A 16,822-nucleotide genomic window follows, 5' to 3' on the forward strand; every position below is an offset into this window, starting at 1 on the left:
CTGTGCACGCTCTTTCCAGACAAAGAAGCTGGCCCTCCAATGAGTTCCGTGGAAAGAGCTGGAAGGATTAGAGATCACCTAGTTCACCCCCTTCCTTGTCACATGTGTGGAAACAGGCTCGGCGAGGTAATGTGACTCGTCACAGGCCCGCCAGGGGCCCAGCCTGGCATCCTCCTGGGGGCTCCGCACGGCCCTGGGCCACCTCGCTCTCAGGCCGGCCCCCTGTCTCCGCCTCGGAACCCCGAATTCTGATCTCCGAGGGTGTCAGGCACCTGCTCACGCCCCAGGCGCCGCCACCCCACCCCGGGGCTCTGACATCACCTCCCCTTGACCAATGAGTGAAGTCCCAGCGCTGGGTTGAGGATGTGAATGTCGGCTGCCTCCCCCACCCCAGGCCCTGTGGTTGCAAAGATGCTCTAACAGGAAGCGGGTTTGAGGAGCCACACGGCTTCCTGCTCCCCCAGGGCTGAGCAGGGCCGGAGGGGCGAGTGCCAGCCTGGGCCACGAGACACAGCTTCTTGCCAGGGTCCTGGCGCCTTCCTCTTCCACGGCCGCTTCCGTGTGGCCGGGGCCCCCAGAGGCGCGAGCTGCGGCCCGTGGCCCAGGCCACCCTCCACCCCGCCCTGGTTCGGAGCCCTGCCCCCTGGGGCCGGGCCAAGCCCGAAGACTGGCTTGGGATCCTATGGGGGACCGGTAGGGCAAAGGTCTTGGGGGGCAGAGAGGTGGCTGGGCCAGGACCTGGGGGCTCCAGCCATGAAGTCTCGGCAGAAAGGGAAGAAGAAGGGCAGCTCCAAGGAGAGGGTGTTTGGGTGCGACTTACAGGAGCAGCTGCAGCGTTCCGGCCAGGAGGGTAAGGAGGTGGCTCAGGGCTGCTGTTGGGTGGGGGGCCCGCAGCCTCTCCAGCCCGGTCCAGCCTCAGGGACGGAGGCAGCTCCCAGGTGCCCGTGGCGAAGGGGCAGTGGCTCGGGGTCAGCGCCCAGGCGGCTGTCAAGCAGGCGCGGCAGGAAATGTTGCTCGGCGGCAGAGGAGACAGGGGAGCCCCCTTGTGTAACTACCTGTGGGTGGGGAGGCCGGAGAGCTGGGAGACCGAGAGGCGTAGGCAAGAGAGAGGGGAAGGCATCACTGCTGGGGACGGGAGGCGGCGGGCCAGGGCCAGGGCCAGGGCCAGGGGACGAATGGCGAAAGGGCCCATGGACGGGCCTTGGGTCTGAATGAAAGGGGACAGAAGTGTGCCAGGAGAGTTTGAGGGTGGCGCTGGGGCGCACGGGGGTTTCCTGGCTGGAGGAGAGCACCCCGGGGCCGTGGTCGCAGGGCTCGGGGCCCTCTGCAGCCTTGCCGGGCCGCAGGTGAGGGTGTGGGTTGGCATCTCCCTCTGCCAGTCTCTGTGACTCTCCCTGTGCAAAGGAGGAGCGGGTTTGGGTTGGGAGTGGAGGGGCGAGGGCAGAAGCGGCTGAAATGTGGGCTGCGGGAAGGGTCAGAGAGATGCCCCGAGGCTGGTCGGAGGGCAGGGGTGCAGGGTGCAAGGAGGTGGGTGTGGGGCCTGTCGGCTGCCTCCCTGAGTTCCCTGGAGGGGCTCAGAAGCCAGGAGGACGGGGGCCCACTCCGGGCTCATCCCCGCATGGAATGGCCACTCACAAACTTCGCCTTGATTTGAAATTGAACACAGGTATCCCGGCGGCCCAGCCCAGCTTGTTTGTGCCCCTCCGAGCTCCTCCCAGAGAAGGGCACGATTTGCACCCCCCCACCCTACCCCACCCCAATCTGTCATTTCCTCTTCTCCGCTCTGGGTTGTGGTGCCTTCAGTCCGGGAGGGTGATGGTGGTTCCCGGCTCATTTCCTGCTCGTAGCCCCGCCCCCTCATCCCCAGACACCTCCTTCCCCTTTTCTCCTCCCCCAGGGGCCCCCATCCCCACCGGCCTCCCTTCGTTCAGGGAAACCCAGGGCCTCAGCGAGTCTTAAAGAGCTGAAGTCCCAAAGGCTTTGCTCTGCCTTTCTCTTCTCACCGTGAAGAGCCTGACTGCCAGCACAGGGCTGACTCCTTTACAAGGGATTCCTCTTGAGAATGATGACTTCTGGGCCAAGCAAGGGCCACGTGATCCAATGGGGCTGATGTGCTTCCAGTTCTCTGCAAACCCTCAGTTCAGTCTCCTCATCCTGGGGCTGCCCTTCCCCGTGGCCCCCGCCAGCACCATGTTGAAACATGGAACCCCCAGCCGGCCCAGACCCCACTCCTGTATACCCCTCCTGGCCTGTCTGCATTCCCAGCAGGTGAGGGGCATGTTCTCTGGAAGGTTGCTGGGGCCTGGTCCTAGTGAGACCCAGAGGAGGAGAGGAACACCCCCTTCCCTTCCCCAGCACCTCACCTGAGCCCAAGGGTGGAGTGATCTGGGGCACCTCTCCCTATCCACCCCTTCCCTGGGCACAGACAGGTGGACAGTGAAAGGTCAGAGAGAGGCTGGTGATGGCTTCTCTCTTCAACCCAAGACTCACGGTCTGTGTTTCTGCTTCATTTATCCTCCCTGAGGATCTTGGTTTTTCTCCATCTGTCTTCACTCCGTCTCAGCACCCTCTCCCAGCTCCTTGCCCCGGGGGCCATCTCTTCCTTCCCCAAGCCCTACCTCTACTGAGTTCTTTCTTTTCCTAACGTTTATCTCTTTGCTACCCTGGTCAGGTAGCATTTCTGGTCCTCGAAGTCTCTAAATTCTGGGCCCTCCTCCCGGACCCCACCTCCATTCCCCGATGTCTCCAGCCCTTGACTCCATCACCTCAGCCCTGTCTCTTACTTTCGTCTCTGATGCCATGGCTCTGATCTCTATTTCCTTGACGCTCCCCCTGCCCCACCCCGTCTCTCGGCCTGTTATCTCTCCTTTCATCTCCATGACCCACCTCCTCCGTGGCTCTGACTCCTTAGGCTCTCTAATACCTTCTTTAAGGGCCTTTTCTGGAGATTCAGAATCAACAGAGAAGGGCAGGATGGGGAGGATCTGGCTTGGATGCAGTTCATGTGAAAAGGACCTAGGCCTTGGGTGACAGCGGACTATGAGTCAATGGAGTAACATGGCGGCCAAGAGAGTTGGTGTGGCACTAGGCACCTGAGGAGGGTTCACCCCATTTCTTCAGTGCTGGGAACCTGAGGTCAGGGGGCCCTGGCAAATGGGCACAGGTCGTGGAAGGATGGATGGTGAACTGTAGGGCCAGGACTAAGGTGAGGCAAGAGAGGTGACCAAGGCGCAAAATTTAAGGAAGACCTTGACCTAGGGCCACCACAGCACCCAGAATGCCCCTTTCTTTTTCCCTCCCCCTTCCTTCCTTCCTTCCTTCCTTGCTTCCCTCCTTCCTTCCTTCCTTCCCTCCCTCCCTCTTCCTTCCTTCCTACCTTCCTTCCTTTCTTCCTTCCTTCCTTCTTCCATCCTTGCTTCCTTCCTTCTTCTGTCCTTCCTTCTTTCCCTCCTTCCTTCCTTTCCTCCTTCCTTCCCTTCTTCCTACCTTCCTTTTTTCCCTCCTTCCTTCCTTCCCTCCCTCCCTCCTTCCCTCCCTCCCTCTTCCTTCCTTCCTTCCTTCCTTCCTTCCTTCTTTCCTCTCTCTCTCCCTCCCTCCTTTCCTTTTTTAAAAAGTTTACTTATTAATTTTTTTAGTACTCTCAATGTGGGGCTCGAACTTATGACCCCGAGATCAAGAGTTCCATACTCTTCTGAAGGTCGTGTTTGTGCACAGATGGCACTTGCACAGCTCTAGGAATGGGTGCTTCCGTAAATTCCGCACCTGCGCCTTCCTTGTCTCACCCAAGTCCTGGCTCTGGGGTGGGGGTGGGGGACAAAGGGTGTGGACACCAGGTCACATGAGGAGGGTTTACAATAGTGAATAATGGGTTTATTGATTATTTCCTTCATTCTATATTTCTCTAATTAATTACTTCATCCCACCAAGAACTTGGCATGGATGATTCCAAAAGCTAACACTTTACAAAAACATAGAATAAATAATTTTTTTTTCAACGTTTATTTATTTTTGGGACAGAGAGAGACAGAGCATGAACGGGGGAGGGGCAGAGAGAGAGGGAGACACAGAATCGGAAACAGGCTCCAGGCTCCGAGCCATCAGCCCAGAGCCCGACGCGGGGCTCGAACTCACGGACCGCGAGATCGTGACCTGGCTGAAGTCGGACACTTAACCGACTGTGCCACCCAGGCGCCCCCAAAAACATAGAAGCGCGTATCGGGTGATTCTATATGGTTTCTAGATGTGGGCTCTGAGCTTCCTGGTAACTAAAGAGGTGAACATAATCAGGTCTAAGACTCATAAAGCCCAGAAGGAAAAAAAAAAAAACCAGATGGCTGAGGAGAGACAGCTTTTCGTGACACTGACACGGGAGAGGGATTTCTCTGGAAAGTCTTGGTGAATCGAATTTAGTGTTTTGTCTTGGGCAATATTCTCTAGTTCAACCTCCAGGGGATGTTAGTCATCCTCATACCTGATGGCTTTCTTCGCCGAGTTGTCAATACACCACTATTGAGCACCTGCTGTTTCCACACCGTGCTAGATGCTGGGGAACATGTCACTGGTTTTCAGAGGTGGAGACCCAAAGGAAAGTAGTGATAATGAAGTGTGGTAAGGGCCACGATACAGATACAAGCAAGGGGCTCAGAGTTGGAGGTGATCTTTGAGGCGTGTTTTGGCGAACGCATCGGAGTTCACCCGTCAAAGACAGAGGGAAGGGTATTTCCGGGCAAGGGAACGACACGAGTTACGGGGCCAAGGCGTGATCACGGAGCAGCCAAGAGCCGGATCCTAGGGCTTGTCGGAGAGGCAACCGGAGCCGAGGCTGGGAGAGCAGCTGGGCCCGGCCTTTGCAGGGCCTTATGCACCAGGCTGAGGGGTTTCTATTTTATCCTCCATCTGTAGGCCGAGCAGTGACGACTGGGCTGAAGCAAAGTGTTTATGGAGCAGACGATTTAAGGCAGGGAAAGCTTTCGCAAGAGAAATACACGGCCTTCTGGAGACAGGGTTTCACACAGGGCATTGGGAGGTTTCCCGAGTCTGAGACATCATGTCAGAAAACATGAGGGATGTTGGGGCGCCTGGGGGGGCTCAGTCGGTTAAACGTCCGACTTTGACTCAGGTCATGATCTCTCGGTCCGTGAGTTCGAGCCCCGCGTCAGGCTCTGTGCTGACAGCTCAGAGCCTGGAGCCTGCTTCCCATTCTGTGTCTCCCTCTCTCTCTGCCCCTCCCCTGCTCATGCTCTGTCTCTCTCTCTCTCTCTCTCTCTCTCTCTCAAAAATAAATAAACATAAAAAAAGAAAAAAGAAAACATGAGGGATGTCAAAATCAGTAACATTCTGTTTGGGCCTCAGAGAGGGTGCACACACACACACACACACACACACACACAGAGCCGGTCGCACTTAGATCTTGTCCTTCAGGAGCTTACGGTCTGGCAACAGGGGAGGGGGCCCAGGGTGGGGAAGAGAACCCAACTTTTGGCACCCCTGGATGGGAATCCTGGCGCTAGCTGGTAATACTGGGCACTCGTTACTTCTCTGACCCTCTGCAGAATGGGGACTAGGACACCTAATGCACAGAGCTTGGCACATCGCTGCTTCTCTCCTGCACCGACCTGTGTGCAGGTTTGCCGCCATCTTGTGCGCCTTCCTACGACAGACCTACCACGCACGCGCTGGCCTCCTGGCTTGACAACAGTCCCCGTCAGCCCTGCGCCTTGTGGGTCCGGACAATTCATGCTCCTTCATTTTCTATAGAGTGTTAAATAAATGTACTTTCCTTGTTTTTTTAAGTTTAGGTATTTCCTTTGAGAGAGAGAGAGAGAGAGAGAGAGCAGGGGAGGGGCAGAGAGAGGGGGGAGAGAGAGAATCCCAAGAGGGCTCCACGCTGTCGGCACAGAGCTCGATGTGGGGCTCGAACTCACGAAATGTGAGATCGTGACCCGGGCCGAAATCCGGGGTCAGACCCTTCATTGACTGAGCCCCCCGGGCGCCCCTAAATAAATGCACTTTCAAGACCTGTCCTTTTACTCCGAGTCTCCTTCCAAGCAGACTGCTGCCCCTTCGAAGATTCTGGGGTAGCAGCTAGTAATTAGAGAGAGACAGATTTCAGCTCAACAAAAGGCAGAACTTTCTAGCAGGAGTGGGCGGTCTGGACAGGCAGTGTGCTCCCCCCTCACCTGGGGGATTTTCGCAGAGGCTCTGGACCCAATGGACGGAGAGACCGGGGGCTGAGGCCCTCTGAGACTCCTTGCGACAGGTGGCTATTCCGCGAGCTCTGCCTTCAGTCTCCCCAACCCCCCGTCCCCGATGCTTCCATTTCTCAGATCCCCTGCGGTCTCTGTCCTCCCAGACCTGCTGATCTCTCTTCTCTGTGTCGTCTGTGTCCCCAGTGCCACAGGTGCTGAGGAGCTGTGCAGAGTTCGTGGAGGAATACGGGGTAGTAGATGGGATCTACCGCCTCTCGGGGGTCTCCTCCAACATCCAGAAGCTCCGGTGAGTCAGGCAGGGAGGGGAGGGCTCCGTGGGCCAGGAGGGGCGAGGGAAGCGGGGAGAAGGAAGCGTGGACTCTGGAGTCTCCTCAGGAGGTGCATGTCTCCACTCCCATATACGCTCACCCAGTTTTAAAAAATTGGATATAATTCATACACCATAAAACTCACTATTTAAACATGTATGACGCAAGGGCGCCTGGGGGGTGCTCAGTGGGTTGAGCGACCGACGCTGGCTCAGGTCATGATCTCACGGTCTGTGGGTTCAAGCCCCGCCTCGGGCTCTGTGCTGACAGCTCGGAGCCTGGAGCCTGCTTCCGATTCGGTGTCTCCCTCTCTCTCTGCCCCTCCCCCGCGCTCTCTCTCTCTCTCTCTCAAAACTAAATAAACAAAAAAAAATAACACTAAAAGTAAATACGTACGACTCAGCGATTTTTAGTATATTCACAAGGCCAGGCATGCCCCCATCACCACTCATTCCAGAACATTCATCAACCCCCAAAGCAGTCGCTCCACATTTCCCCTTTCCCGCAGCCTCTGGCAGCCACGGGTCCACCACCTGGCTCCGCGGGCTCGCCCGTTCTGGACGTTTCATACAAACGGAACCGTATTACGTACCCTTTTGCGTCTGGCTTCTTTACGTGGCGGGTCTGCAGGGGCTCGTGCACGTTGTCACACCTGCCGCTACTTCATCTCCGTTTCCGGCTCGCCCGCATTTGGTTCATCTGTACGTCAACCGATGGACAGTGCGCCTCTTGGCTGCGAGGAACAGCGCGGCCGCGAACGTTCGCCCACCGGTATTGGTGCCGACGGGCGGCTTCAGTTCTCTGCGGTAGACACGTGGGAGCGGGCTTGCTGGGTCGCATGTCGAACTTTTTAAGGAGCGGCCGGACCGTTTTCCGTGGCCGGGCGTCAGTTCACACCCCCAGCAGCCGGGCACGAGCGCTCCAATTTCCCCGCGTCCCGCCGGCCATCCCAGCGGATGCGAAGTCATGTTTCACCTGGGTTCGCATCTTCCCTAACGGCCAATGACGCCGGACATCTTGTGTGCTTCTCACTCCCTTGTAGATCTTTTTAATTTTTTTTGAGGCTTAGTTATGTTTGAGAGAGAGAGAGAGACAGAGAGACAAAGTGTGAGCAGGGGAGGGGCAGAGAGAGGGAGGCACAGCATCCGAAGCAGGTTCCAGGCTCTGAGCCGTCAGCCCAGAGCCCGCCGCGGGGCTCGAACTTACCAGCCGAGCTGTGAGATCCTGACGCGAGCTGAAGTCAGTTGCTTAACCGACTGAGCCACTCAGGCGCCCCTCCCTTGCTCGTGTTGTTGTTGTTTTTTTAAGTTTATCCATTTACTTTTTGAGAGAGAGAGAGAGAGAGCCCAAGTCGGGGAGGGGCAGAGAGAGAGGAAGAGAGAGAGAGAATCCAAAGCAGGCTCTGCGGTCAGTGCGCAAACCCGGATGCAGGGCTTGAACTCACGAAACCGTGAGATCACGCCCTGAGCCGAAATCAACAGTCAGATGCTCAGCTGACTGAGCCACCCGGCCACCCCTCCCCCCACCTCCCCGCCTCGCTCGTTTTTAAATTGGGTTATTTGTTTCCTTTGAGCTGTAAGACTTCTTCACACGGTCCAGATACTAAACGCTCCAGCAAATCTGTGCTTCGCACATGTTTTCTTCCATTCTGTGGGTTGTCCTGGCTTTCGTGACACTGTCCTCTGACGCCCAAAAGTTTGTCACGTGACGCTCTGTGTACCTGTTTGTCCTTTGGCCGCTTGTGCTTTTGGACGTCTTATCTGAGAGTCTGTGGGCTGTAACCTCGAAGAGTTACACTTACGTTTCCTTCCAAGATCTGCGTCCCCTCCACCTTTCCACGAGCCCAGAAGCACGTGCAGGCTCACCCCTGCGCCCTCACTGGCTCGGACGCCCCCCTGCCTTGCCGCTCCCCCCCCCCCCCCCCGCGGCTCCATCCCCGACGCGTCTCCCTGTGCCCGCACGCACGGGTCCCTTTCCCTACCCACCCGGCCTCCTGCACACCCCCCGGCCACCGCGACAGGTGCACCTGCGTCTGCTGCCTCACGGACACACACGCCCCAACGTCCTCCTCCCAAGTCCCGAGCCTGCTGACCGCTGACCCTGCCCGGACCCACCCGCACAGCCCCCGCCTCTCCCACTGCCCCCCCCACCCCCCTTCCCCCACTCCTCACGCTCCGCACCTCCCCAGGCAGGAGTTTGAGGCAGAGCGGAAGCCGGACCTGCGGAGAGATGTTTACCTGCAGGACATCCATTGTGTCTCTTCCCTGTTAAAGGCCTACTTCAGGGAACTTCCAGACCCTCTGCTCACTTACCGGCTCTATGACAAGTTTGCTGTGAGTTGAGAGGCCGGGGGGAGGGGGGGGGGAGAAGACGAGGCTGAGGGGTGATCGTCCTGGCGCCGATGTCCCAAGTGGGTGTTCACGGCCGGACAGAGTGCTGGCGATCCCGAATGACAGAGACCACGTGAAAAGGAAAAGACCCCCCCCCCGCCAATCTCCCCCCTCTTCTCTTCGCCTCCCCTCTTTCCCTTGGGGCCTGCGGCTCACGCACGGTGCAGGGATGAGGCTGGGGGACGTAGAACCCAGGTGGAGAGCAGAGGGCCCTGGGAAATCACCTGGGCCAGAGCTTCCCTCCATGGGAGAGAAGGACAACCCTTCTTAGAAGTCAAAACTTGTCCCGGAGCGCGCCTCCACCAGCGGACTGGATGCTGGACAGCTTTTGAGTGAGGGAACGCAGGACAAAAATGCTCTCTTGAGTTCAGTAGCGTTTAAACAGTGAGTTGCATTTTGTCGAGCAGATAGGGTTGTAGGAGCCGGGAGCAGCGGCCCACGCAGTTCAGCCCACGCCGGCCGGACCGCGTGGGCGCAGGCCTCCCTGGGCACCTCGGAGTAACTCCACGGCCCCTGGAACACCCGCAGGGAGGGACCACGGAGGTATTCCTGTACCGGAGCAGCACCGGGGGAGGAGGCCAAGGCAGAGCGGCAGGGAGTTGCTCGAGGTCACAGAGCTATGGGGTGGCAGGGCTGAGACCCAGCAGCAGGTGCCGTGGGCCCCGAGCTCTGGGCTCTGTCTGCTCATCACGTGGCTTCCGAAGAGCTGGGCTGGGGGATGGGGTGGGGTGCAGCACAGGCCGTTTCCGAGGAGTAAGCAAGGGCGGTGCGGGCCGGCTGACCCGGTTCTTGAACCTTCCTCCCCACCAGGAGGCCGTGGCAGTGCAGTTGGAGCCGGAGCGTCTGATCAAGATCCTCGAGGTGCTTGGAGAACTCCCTCTCCCAAACTACAGGTGTGTGGGGTTCCTCCCCCCCCAGAGGGCCGCCCCACGCCCCACGCAACCCTGGGGCCTCGATTTGTCTCTTCCCTTCCGGCTCCCAGACCTCAATCCGACCCCGGCCCTGGGCGTCCCCTGTGTGACCCCCGGCCCACAATGCCCCCCTTCTGCAGGACCCTGGAGTTCCTCACGCGGCACTTGGTACACATGGCCTCGTTCAGTGCTCAGACCAACATGCACGCCCGCAACCTGGCCATCGTGTGGGCCCCCAACCTGCTGAGGTGGGCACATGTGCGAGCGGCCTGGGGGGGGGGAGGTCCTGGCAGAGCCCAGCCCCCAGAGGCTGCCCCAGGAATGGGCGTGGCTGTGGGGGTGCCCTGGGGAGGGGGGGTGGGGCCTCCTAGAGCCGGGTGAGAAACAGGGGGTTTCGCAATTACGTTGAGCGGGACGGGGCTTACCCACTGGACACGAGGCCTTGTGTCTTCTGGTGCCGTGTCCCCGAGCTCAGAGTCCTTGTTGAAGGTGTGTCGAGCAAACGTCTCGCGGTCTAGTGGAGATCTGGCCTGTATATCACCCCCCGTGGTGTAAGGCAGACTATGAGAAGTCCTGAGAGTCATTATAACGAGGCACCCTCGCGTGCAAAGGTTAGAGATGAATTCTGACGGGAGTGAATTCCCAGAGGGCTTCCTGAAGGAAGGCATTTGAGGCTTGAATCACGCATGTGGTTTAAGAGGTGGGGACGAGGTTAAGGGCACGCAGGGGAGGGGGGTGGGGGTATTTTTAGGGAGAATTCAGACGGGGAAGTGTGGTGGGGCTGGAGGGGAATAACTCCACGTCTCCACAGGTCTAAGGACATAGAGGCCTCGGGCTTCAATGGGACAGCAGCCTTCATGGAGGTGCGGGTGCAGTCCATCGTGGTCGAGTTTATCCTCACGCATGTGGACCAGCTCTTTGGGGGCGCTGCCCTTTCCAGTGAGTGTCCCTCCCAGCCACCACACCACCACAGTCTGTCTGGGGAGTCACATCAGGGTCACAGAGGGCCTCAGAGGCCACCTCGTTCAGTCTCCCCATTTTGCAGATGAGACAGCTGAGACTCACAGCTGTGGTCACGTGGAGAAGATCCTGGAGAGGTGATGACCTAGTCTGTCCTTGAGCAAACCTCTCCTGCATAGCCTGACCTTCTAATCACCATCCTGGCTCTCGGGGCCAGTGACCGATCATTCCTACCCCAGCCCACCTGGCCGGTGTGCTGGGATCTCCTGACCCTTGTCCCCGAGGACACCCTCTTGAAGAGCCCAGACACAGAGGGTCTGTCTCCCAAGACCTCTGAGTATATCCTTAGCCTGGCGGTTAGTTGGTGGGTGGGAGGGTTCTACAGGGAGCTGAGGCCCTCTTTCAACTCTTTTTAAAAAAATGTTTATTTTATTATTTATTATAATTATTTATTATTTAAAAAATTTTAATATTTATTTATTTTTGAGAGCGAGAGAGCGAGACAGAGTGTGAGCAGGGGAGAGGCAGAGAGAGAGGGAGACACAGAGTCCAAGGCAGGCTCCAGGCTCCAAGCTGTCAGCACAGAGCCCGAGGTGGGGCTCAAACTCACGAACCGTGAGCTCATGACCTGAGCCGAAGTCGGATGCTCAACCGACTGAGCCAGCCAGGCGCCCTGTCATCTCTGTTCTTGGCCGGCCAATTCCTCTTCTTTCCCTAGGTGGTGAAATGGAGAGTGGATGGCGATCACTTCCAGGGGCCCGGGCATCAGGCAGCCCCGAGGACCTTATGCCCAGGTCCCTGCCCTACAATCTGCCTAGCAACCTGCAGGCTGGTGATGGACCCCCGCAGATACGGCCCTACCACACTATCATTGAAATTGCGGAGCACAAGTAAGGTCTCCTTCCTGGCCCTCCTCCCCGACATTGACCGCCAGGCTCCAACCCCAATGATTTCTCCATTCCTTCCAGGAGGAAAGGGTCTCTGAAGGTCAGGAAGTGGAAATCTATCTTCAATCTGGGTCGCTCTGGCCATGAGACCAAGCGTAAACTTCCGCGGGGTGCTGAGGACAGAGGTGAGTCTGGAGGGACGTAGTGGCGGGAGGGGGGGGGTGCTCTGCTGAAGGCGAGCAGGACCCTGGCCCTACAAACATTCATGTCTTGCAGAGGACAAATCCGATAAGGGGACTTTGCGGCCAGCCAAGAGCATGGACTCACTGAGTGCTGCGGCTGGGGTCAGTGATGGTGAGTACAGGTGTGCACGTGGTGTGTGTGTGCGTGCGTGTGTGCGCGCGTGCATGCAGAGGCTGGTGAACACCTGCGTGTGCGTGTGTGGGTGTCTCTGCAAGGGAATAGCAGTGTTATGGATGAGACAGACCATTGTGTGTGCACTGCTGCGTGCTTGTGTGTCTGTACACGTGGCTGTGTGCTCGCTAATTTCAAAGAAAAATATACACGTAATGAGTGCTTATTATACACCAGCCACAGTACCCGATGTTGGGTTTGCAATAGTGAGTTGATTATCTGATCAACAGGTGTGTTCAAATGAGCGTACAAAGGGGGAGAGAGTGGGGTGTGGGTTTGTGGGAGGGGACAGGGACGGCCGGAGGGACGGGGCGGGGGGGGGGGGGGGGGCGGAGTTCCTACGTAAGTGTCACTGTGGGAGGTTCGCAGCGGTGGCCAAGGGAAGCCGGGCTGGTGCCTTCCAGGCTGTCCTAACTCTCAGGCTTGAGAAAGCAGGGCCCGCTCTCCAGAGCCTTCCTGAGGTGTCCGGGCCCCTTTGCCGCCCTGCGCTCTCTCCCGCACAGAGCCGGAGGGGCTGGCGGGACCCAGCCATCCCCAGCCGAGCGCGTTGCTGCAGGACAGCTTGGAGAATGACTCCGGGGAGGCGGCGGAGGGTGACCGGGAGCGGGAGCCGGAGGCGCTGGGCGGCACCAACTCTGAGCCTGGCACGCCGCGGGCCGGCCGGTCGGGGATCCGCGCTGGGAGCAGCAGCCGAGCAGAGCGCTGTGCTGGAGTCCACATCTCGGACCCCTACAACGTCAACCTCCCACTGCACATCACCTCCATCCTCAACGTGCCCCCAAACATCATCTCCAACGTCTCCTTGGCCAGGCTCACCCGAGGCCTTGAGTGCCCCGCCCTACAGCCCCGGCCAAGCCCTGCCTCCGGCCCGGGGCCTGGCCCCGGCCCCGGCCCCGGCCCCCCAGGTGAGGCCCCGGGGATCTCCCAGGCCTGGGAGAAGGGACTAGAATTCCAGGCTGAAGCTCTGATGCCAGGTATCTGTCCTGAAAATGGCAGACGCCTCAGTCCTCAGGCTCTGGGTGGTCTCCTTCGGCTGCCTCCCTGACTTCCGGGTTGGGGGGGGGGGGGGTGGGGAATCCAGTAATATTATCAGGTTCTGTGAGATCCGCAGAGAGAGGACCCCCGGCAGTCTTCAGATCACTGATGTACCCGAGACTGGGAGTCCGGGTCAGACTCAGACAGTAGTGATCACGGAGTACAAGGCGGGGCTGTATAATAGATGCTGGTGATAATATAGGATTAACACTAATCGTTAACATGTATTGAAGGTTTACCGCTTGCCATGTGCTGCGTTAAGGACTTTGCAGGCATTCGCTTGTTTTCTTCTTTTGCGAGCTTATGACGCCGTCATTGTTGCTGTGCTTCCGTCACAGCGGTGGGACTGGAGACCTAGGTTAAGCTATTTGCCGTTGAGTTAGTTCAGAGGTTCTGAAGTGTCACTGAGGAGAAGCATTGAGGCAGCACAGGGCAGCGGGGAAGGACTCGGGCTACAGAGTTAAGTAGGCTTGCGTTCAAAATTGGGCCGTGCCACTCACTGTTTGCGTGACCTTGGACAGACCTCTCTGGGTCTCGCTTTCCTCATGTGTCAAATGGGCGTAAATACCCTACGTTACGGGGCTGTGTCGTGGGGGGACAAAATAAGACAGCGCACTGTAAAACGTACGGGATGGTGCCTGGCACCTGGCGGGAGCGATAAGCCAGTAGGTAGGGATGCTGGTCTGAAAGCATTGGCCACAGGCCAAATCTATGCCGGGGGCGTTGGTCCCGATACGGTAGCAATGCTAGGAAGATCCATTTTGTAAAGGGTCAAGGCTGGTCTTGACCTGTGTGTTCCTGGGACTACCTTTCTCTCAACAGATGAGAAGCTGGAGGCAAGTTCGGCCGCAGGGCCCCCGGCTGACCGTGGCCCGGCGGACGTGGCCCCTGCCCTGGAGGACTGCCTGTCCCAGGAGGTGCAGGATTCCTTCTCCTTCCTAGAGGACTCAAGCAGCTCAGAGCCCGAGTGGGTGGGGGTGGAAGATGGGGAGGTGGCCAAGGCAGGAACTGCAGGAGCAGCCTTCTCCCCTGGGGAGGACGACCCTGGGATGGGCTACCTAGAGGAGCTCCTGAGAGTCGGGCCTCAGGTAAGAAGGAGCTGTGCTGGGTTTGGGGGTGCTGGGGAGGCCAGAGGGCGGACAGGGCCCCCTGGTCCTGAGCCACGGTGCTATGCCCGCAGGTGGAGGAGTTCTCTGTGGAGCCGCCCCTGGATGACCTGTCTCTGGATGAGGCACAGTTTGTCCTGGCTCCCAGCTGCTGTTCCCCGGACTCTGCGGGCCCCGGGCCTGAAGGAGAAGAGGAGAGTGGGGAGGAAGTCTTCCTGAGTGCCTACGATGACCTAAGTCCCCTTCTGGGGCCCAAACACCCAAACTGGGAGGGTCCAGGGAGCCTGGAAGAAGAGGCAGCAGGATGCAGGGGACAGGGGGCTCCAGGGCAGGCTGAGGGAGAGCAGGCATGCCGGGAAGGTGGGGAGGACAGGGAGGCTGAGCCTGAAGGCAGATGGGACGTCCCAGAGGAGGCTGAGGGGAGTCCGGAGAGCGAGGTGGAGGATGGAGAAGCAGGTGAGGAAGGAGAGAAGGCTGGGGAAAGCCAGGAGATGATGGTCAGTGTGAAGGAAGGGGGTGGGGAAGAGCCAGAGGCCAAGGGAGAGGAGTCCCGTGGTCAGCAGGAGGAGGGCAGTATGGAGGAAGCTAAGTGTGCGGTGGGAACAGGAGGAGAGCAGGGTAAAGACGAGGAGAAAGAAAGCAAGGAGAGAGGGGAAGAGGCTGAGGAAGGAGAGGAAGCCCAGGTACAAGCCAGAAGGGACCCGGAGTGCGGGGCCCAGGAAACCCAAGTTGCCGAGGGGAGCCGGGAAGCTGTACACAGACAAGAGGCTGACGGAGGCAGAGAGGACGAGGCCAAAGGACAGAAGGGGCCTGAGAACCAAGGGGCAAGAGAAGCCCAAGGAGGTGGTGAAGACGGCAGAAGCCCTGAAGCAGCAGCTGAAGGAGCAGGGAAGGTCAGCAAGGAACAGGAGAGTGGGGACGGGGAGCGTGAGGGAGACCAGAGTGCTGGAGGTGACCGTGTAGAGAAGGACGCCCTTCCTGAAGGGTCACACGCAGAGCCCCTGGCGGTTGGCAGTGCCGAAGAGGGCAGCCCCCAGTCCTCTGAGGCAGAACAGGCGGTCCCGCAGCCACCCCGGCCACAGGAGATGGAGCCCGAGGGGCCGCTCGGTCCAGAGGGCTGCAACCTGTGTCCCTGTCCTCTTGGCTCAGCTGGTGGTGTGGGCATGCGCCTGGCTTCCAGCCTGGTTCAGGTCCAACAGGTCCGCTCTGTGCCTGTGGTGCCCCCCAAACCACAATTTGCCAAGATGCCTAGTGCGATGTGTAGCAAGATCCACGTGGCACCTGCAAACCCATGCCCGAGGCCTGGCCGGCTTGATGGGACTCCTGGGGAAAGGGCTTGGGGGTCCCGAGCCTCCCGTTCCTCTTGGAGGAATGGGGGCAGTCTTTCTTTTGATGCTGCTGTGGCCCTGGCCCGGGACCGCCAGAGGACTGAGGCTCAGGGAGTTCGGCGGACCCAGACCTGTACAGGGGGTGGGGACTACAGCCTCATCCCCAGAACCTCCCCGTGTAGTGTGATCCCTGCCTATTCTCGGCCACTTAGCTGCCTGGAGCTCCCACCCGAAGACACAGAAGGGTCTGGACACCGGAGTCGGCTTAGTCTGCCCCCCAGGGAACCCCAGCCCCCCGACCCTCTTCTGTCCCCCCAGCGCCGATCATATGCGTTTGAAACACAGCCCAACCCTGGGAGAGGTGAGGGACTGTGAGTAGGACCACAGTGCTGGGCAAAGGGGACAGTAAGTTGTCTTGAATCTCCAGATTCCCAGACCGGCTGTTTCTCCTGCAGCCTGAGCAGCTGGAGTGTCCAGCACCATAGGCTTTGACCCTCCAGCTTCTCTTTTCCACTATGGGAAGCATTGCCTCCGTTGGTTTACTTGAGCTTGTCTCAGACACAAAGCACTTATCCCTTAGGATATTCCCAAGAAAGTCACCGAGATCCTGTTACCAAGGAGCGGGGTCATTGGTCAAAGGGAACAAAGAGTAGGCAGAAAACTTAAGAGGTTTCTCAAAGTGAAGAATGAAGAGGGAACTCCAGCTAAGTTCCTGCCTCCTCTGGGGCTGTGTACTTCCCTTCATGGAAGCCCAGGGTGGAGGAGGGGAGGGTGGGGCCAGGTCAGAGGCTATCACACATCCACACTTCTGAGTTGCCCATCCTTATTCTGCTCTTGGACCCTTGGGTACCTCCTGACTCTCCTAGCTCCAGATTAGGAGGACCATGTCAAGGAAGCTCTCTGAAGTCCTCAAAGTGTGTTGGAGGGACTGGCTCCCTCTCCAGCATCCCCACCCTCTGCCTCCAGTCGCCTTTAGGAAGAGAGATCTTCTGCAGACCTCCCTGGCTTCTCCTTTTTCCTTTGGAATAACTTCCTCCTATTTCAAGGAAGGGGAATAGCATAACTCAGGCCCTGGGACTGCTTCTCCAGACAGGCTGGGGCCATATGTTCCATCCTAGTAAGAAGCAACCTCAGAATAAAAGTTGTACTTTTATACCTACACAGTGTGAAGCCTCGTGGTTTTTTTTTTTTTTGTTTTGTTTTTTTTAACTAGAGTCTTAGGTGACGGGTATTACATTTTCATATTTGGCAAGATGTCTTCTTGCTGTTGTTGT

At 58.4% G+C, this 16,822-nt stretch overlaps 1 protein-coding gene across 2 annotated transcripts; it reads left to right on the forward strand.

Annotated features, from left to right (window-relative positions):
* Positions 1-608: 608 nt before the first annotated feature.
* ARHGAP30 (Rho GTPase activating protein 30) lies at positions 609-16,707 on the forward strand. 2 transcript variants are annotated; one of them, XM_047839809.1, is made up of 12 exons: positions 609-850; positions 6,393-6,495; positions 8,706-8,850; positions 9,718-9,800; positions 9,959-10,066; positions 10,630-10,757; positions 11,497-11,668; positions 11,747-11,850; positions 11,942-12,019; positions 12,583-12,984; positions 13,937-14,202; positions 14,295-16,707. In XM_047839809.1, exons 1-12 carry the CDS (start codon positions 754-756, stop codon positions 15,921-15,923), a joined length of 3,315 nt encoding a protein of 1,104 aa, XP_047695765.1. In that variant the 5' UTR covers positions 609-753; the 3' UTR covers positions 15,924-16,707. The 2 variants fall into 2 exon arrangements, with proteins under 2 accessions (XP_047695765.1, XP_047695766.1); XM_047839810.1 differs by having other exon boundaries at positions 13,937-14,031.
* The last annotated feature ends 115 nt before the right edge of the window (positions 16,708-16,822 follow it).

This window comes from Prionailurus viverrinus, chromosome F1, assembly GCF_022837055.1.
Source record: "Prionailurus viverrinus isolate Anna chromosome F1, UM_Priviv_1.0, whole genome shotgun sequence".
Taxonomy (NCBI): Eukaryota; Metazoa; Chordata; class Mammalia; order Carnivora; family Felidae; genus Prionailurus; species Prionailurus viverrinus.